This window comes from Pempheris klunzingeri, chromosome 11, assembly GCF_042242105.1.
Source record: "Pempheris klunzingeri isolate RE-2024b chromosome 11, fPemKlu1.hap1, whole genome shotgun sequence".
In the NCBI taxonomy this organism is placed as follows: domain Eukaryota; kingdom Metazoa; phylum Chordata; class Actinopteri; order Acropomatiformes; family Pempheridae; genus Pempheris; species Pempheris klunzingeri.
This window is the reverse complement of record NC_092022.1, coordinates 26,932,501-26,937,500: the sequence shown is the minus strand read 5'-3', so window position 1 is coordinate 26,937,500 and position 5,000 is coordinate 26,932,501. Positions and strand designations below refer to the sequence as shown.

General features: G+C 44.9%; 1 protein-coding gene across 1 annotated transcript in view; it reads right to left on the bottom strand.

The window, feature by feature from the left end:
* The window catches only part of LOC139209356 (plexin A3), a 38,859-nt gene that overhangs the window by 25,431 nt on the left and 8,428 nt on the right, over positions 1 to 5,000 (bottom strand). Inside the window, exon 8 of the mRNA XM_070839017.1 lies at positions 1,289 to 1,489. Coding sequence (XP_070695118.1) covers positions 1,289 to 1,489 — 201 coding nt within the window. The remainder of the gene's footprint in view (positions 1 to 1,288; positions 1,490 to 5,000) is intronic.

Genomic DNA, 5,000 nt, shown 5'->3' with positions numbered 1-5,000 from the left:
CTGCACTACTAGTCCTACTACTGCATTACTAGTCCTCCTACTGCACTACTAGTCCTTCTACTGCACTACTAGTCCTCCTACTGCACTACTAGTACTACTACTGCACTACTAGTCCTACCACTGCACTACTAGTCCTACTACTGCACTACTAGTCCTTCTACTGCACTACTAGTCCTTCTACTGCACTACTAGTCCTACCACTGCACTACTAGTCCTTCTACTGCACTACTAGTCCTCCTACTGCACTACTAGTCCTACCACTGCACTACTAGTCCTTCTACTGCACTACTAGTCCTCCTACTGCACTACTAGTCCTACCACTGCACTACTAGTCCTACTACTGCATTACTAGTCCTCCTACTGCACTACTAGTCCTTCTACTGCACTACTAGTCCTCCTACTGCACTACTAGTCCTACCACTGCACTACTAGTCCTACTACTGCATTACTAGTCCTCCTACTGCACTACTAGTCCTTCTACTGCACTACTAGTCCTTCTACTGCACTACTAGTCCTACCACTGCACTACTAGTCCTTCTACTGCACTACTAGTCCTACCACTGCACTACTAGTCCTTCTACTGCACTACTAGTCCTCCTACTGCACTACTAGTCCTCCTACTGCATTACTAGTCCTACCACTGCACTACTAGTCCTACCACTGCACTACTAGTCCTACTACTACCCTACTAGTACTGTTACTATCCTACTAGTACTGTTACTACCCTACTCGTACTGCTACTACCCTACTAGTACTGTTACTACACTACTAGTACTGTTACTGCCCTACTAGTACTGTTACTGCACTACTAGTACTGTTACTGCCCTACTAGTACTGTTACTGCACTACTAGTACTGTTACTGCCCTACTAGTACTGTTACTATCCTACTAGTACTGTTACTACCCTACTCGTACTGCTACTACCCTACTAGTACTGTTACTGCACTACTAGTACTGTTACTGCCCTACTAGTACTGTTACTGCCCTACTAGTACTGTTACTGCCCTACTAGTACTGCCATTACTTCCACTGCTATTATAACTAATAAAACTGCTACTACTGCTAACTAGTTCCACTACAAGTACACCACTTACGCAACTAGTACCGCCACTACTTCCATAACTAGTACTGCTACTAGTACTGCCACCACTTCCACTACTACTGTTAGAAGTAGTAAAACTACTACATGTACCACAGTTTCCTCCTCCGTACTCCTGGAACTACTACACACACACAGTGAAGGCAGGGCAGTGGAGCAGTGCACGCTGGGTAGTGTAGTGCGCCTCACCGAGGTGTTCTGACACTGGATGCAGGAGGAGTTGAAGCGGACGGCGGGGATGCGCTGAACTTTCCCCTGAATGTTGAACACGCACTCGTAGTTCTTCTGACCCGACTGAGGCTGGGGGAGGTTACGGGCTCGCAGCGTGATCGGACGAACCATCCCGGCCGGGACCAGGATGTCGGAGATGGGGAGGATCTGAGGACAGCCCTGCAGAGAGAGAGAGACAGAGAGAGACAGACGGGTGAGGTCTCCGTCTTTTAGCTTGCGTTTGGTCTCCACCTCCTCCCGAGCTATTGATCGGGTTTTGTAGATAGATATCACATGAAGGACTTGATCACAAAGAGGCAGAAAGAAGACTCTCTGACCACAGACACTGTGACACACCTCCTCCCCTGTCGATATGAATTATTGATCAGAGCGCCTTTAAATGCAGCAGCCTGAGAAATTATTAATAAACCGTTTGTTTTCACCTTCATTAAAAGCTTTATGAAAAACATTTAAATACAAGCTGCAGTTTATATATATAGATATATATAAATAAATAAATATATATATATTAGTTCTGGGAAATGTCACTATGGATTATTATGGATATGAATGGAAAATCCCATGAAGGCCTGTGTGTAGTCTGTAACACACACACACACACACACAGATAGCTTATCACAGTCTGTCATCACCAACTGAGGAAACAGTCAGAGTGTGTGTGAGTGTATATATATATATATATATATGGGTGTATATAGTGTGTATCTGTGTGTGTGTGTGTGTGTGTGTGTGTGCATTAATGGACAGCTGGTGACAGATCCAAGCTTTGGAACGTCCTGCTGGACACACACACACACACACACACACACACTCTGACTGCGTCTCCTCGTGTGGTGAAACCTTTATTAACGAGCATCACCACGGTAATTAATTGCCTTGTGACTGACAGGAAGTCCATTAACTCCACAGGAAGTGGACCAGAGCACAGCGGAGACCAGCAGACACTGCAGAGACTGTCTGACAGTGTGTGTGTGTGTGTGTGTGTGTGTGTGTGTGTGTGAGTGAGTCAGCAGTCACTCGACATTTATCCAAACACTCTGCTCACCTGTGACGGATTCTGTCATCCCAGAGTCTCACACACTCACTTTGGCAAATACTATCAGCAGAGATACATGTAAGTAAGTAAGTGTGTGTGTGTGAGTGTGTGAGTGTGTGTGTGTGTGTGTGAGTGTGTGTGTGTGTGAGTGTGAGTGTGTGTGTGAGTGTGTGTGAGTGTGTGTGTGTGTGTGTGTGTATGTGTGCTCTAAGCAAACACAGGCTTATTTGAGCAGCTGAACATGACGGCAGATGAGTGTGAAGCCCCTCCAGCATCATTAAAGTCCACTCAGGTGGGTGTTTCCTCTGCACACTGACAACTGAGCTGTTTGGAAAAACATGTTTGTGCACGTTCAGCACAGCTCGACCCCCCAGGAAACCTCCTCCTAATTACAACAATGGCGTCCGCCAGGCGACGCCGTCGGGCCCCCACAGACTCTTATTGTGAAAGAGACGTCTAAATCAGAAGCTAAACGACTTGTTTCACCGTCACAATCTGATCCATTCAATCCCAAAACATTTGGAGAGTCTGGAAGAGCTGCACGACTAAATAAGTTCATCCCCATTCAAGTTAGCACAGAGCTAACAGGAAGTTAGCACCGGGCAAACAGGAAGTCAGCACAGGGCTAACAGGAAGTCAGCACAGGGCTAACAGGAAGTCAGCACAGGGCTAACAGGTAGTTAGCACTGGGCAAGCAGGAAGTTAGCACAGTTCCCGGCAAACGGGAAGTTAGCAGTGGGCTAACAGGAAGTTAGCCAGCTTGGCAGGCCAACTCATTAGTCCTCCAGGCTCTCTGGGCCCAACAATGAGAAGATCCTGGTACTTTTACACCAGGAAGTGGAACTTTTCTGTCTTCCTGCTCCTCTTCCAGAGGGACGATCGCTGAGTCCAGGTCTCTGAAGACGACCACGGTTTAATTACATGTCTCCATGGCGACCAGCTTTACTTCATCACTACAGCGTGTTTGGCGTTCGTCATCATTCTGTTAACAATCCTCACTCACTCAACACGTTTCCTCAGTGTTCTTCTGCTGGGTGGAGGAGGCTTCAGGCATCAAGGGAATAAAATGCTGCTCGAGATAAAGAGCTCTTACTTTGTGCATCTCAGACTGTATTTTCAGCTGATATCTCTTCTCTAACTCCGCTACGCTCCTTTAAGAGACTCTTATTTTGACAGGGCCTGTATCCTCATTGAATAAAGAATAAAAAAATAGAAAACGGTATCTCTGTCCTGAATCTCTTCATCTCCTCTCAGCGTCACCCCCTCCAGTCTGCCTAATTACCCTCTAATTAACATTAATTGCTGTAATTGGAGGCTTTCATGTCAATTAAGTGGATATTCATCTCCTATTAACCAATTAGCCAATCAGAGGTCGTTACTGTCGCCCTGTAATGACACTGAGCACCAATCACGCCAACGAGACGCCCAAATGGCGCGATCCCTGCTAACGAGACAACGAGCAGAGTGAGAGTGGCTCTGCTCGTTAGGCCCAGCAGTAATCTGTTACTGTGACAGGCTGCAGCGTCACCGGGTTAACCGCTAAGTCACCAAAATAAAATACACTTCTGACAGTCAGTGAACTCATAATGTAATCAGATGATTCTATTTGGACACAGTTCACGTACAGCAGCTGGTATTTAGCCTTTAAACACCTGTGGAGTCTTTTGGTCCATATCAAACAAGTTTTATGGAGGAAATCAAGACTAGAAGCAGCCGTTATATCACCAGACTCCATTGACAAAAACAGCACGCAGGAGTTGCTGGTCTACCAATGCCTGGATCTGTTACTTTGTGAGTGTTGTTGTGTGACTTTAGTATTTTAAAGGGTTAGTTTGGATCCACACAGTATTTGTGTGACACACAACAACACACTGACTGATGGAGGCAGCAGCAGAGCAGCAGCTCCTGTGTCCTGTTCTCTAAAATCCCTGTTTTAGTGAATGTAGTCTGGTGTGTGTGCTGTTTGTGGTTAAACCAAAAGGATCTTCCAGGTCTCTCTCTGTAGGGGTAAAAATACAGCTGTAACTGAGATATTATTCATCCAGAAAAAACTAAAGGAAAATCTATTTAAAGGGCCGTTCTGGTGTTTTAACGTCAGATGTCAGACTGATTACACATCAACATCCGTTTCACCACATTTCTGAGAGAATCGACCTTCAGAGACGTGAAAACCCTTAAAAACCTGCTGCAGACAGACGGCCTCAACACAAACCTTCTCTCAGCTGCCCATTCTCAAATCACAAACTGCCACAGAGTCCTTGAACGCATCATTGAGGAGAGTTTTAAACTGTGTGTGTGTGTGTGTGTGTGTGTGTGTGCCCTTCACTGTTGACCTGAAGCTTTACTGCTGTTTACTGAGCCGTGTAATGACAGAGAGCAGCTCTGACCTCCATCACTGCTCGCTCTCCTCCTCTTCCTCACACTCAGACACAAACATGAAAATGATGCCGCTTAACAGCAAAATGAACGACAACAGAAATAAATTAAAGTAAATAAAATAGAAAATAAAATAATATAAATGTTATAAAAAAAAATTATATTTCAAATTTGAAAAAGAAAAAATAAGATCTGAATGATAATAAATCAAAAAAGATAAATAATAATGTGACTAAAACCTTTATAAATTCTTTTAAT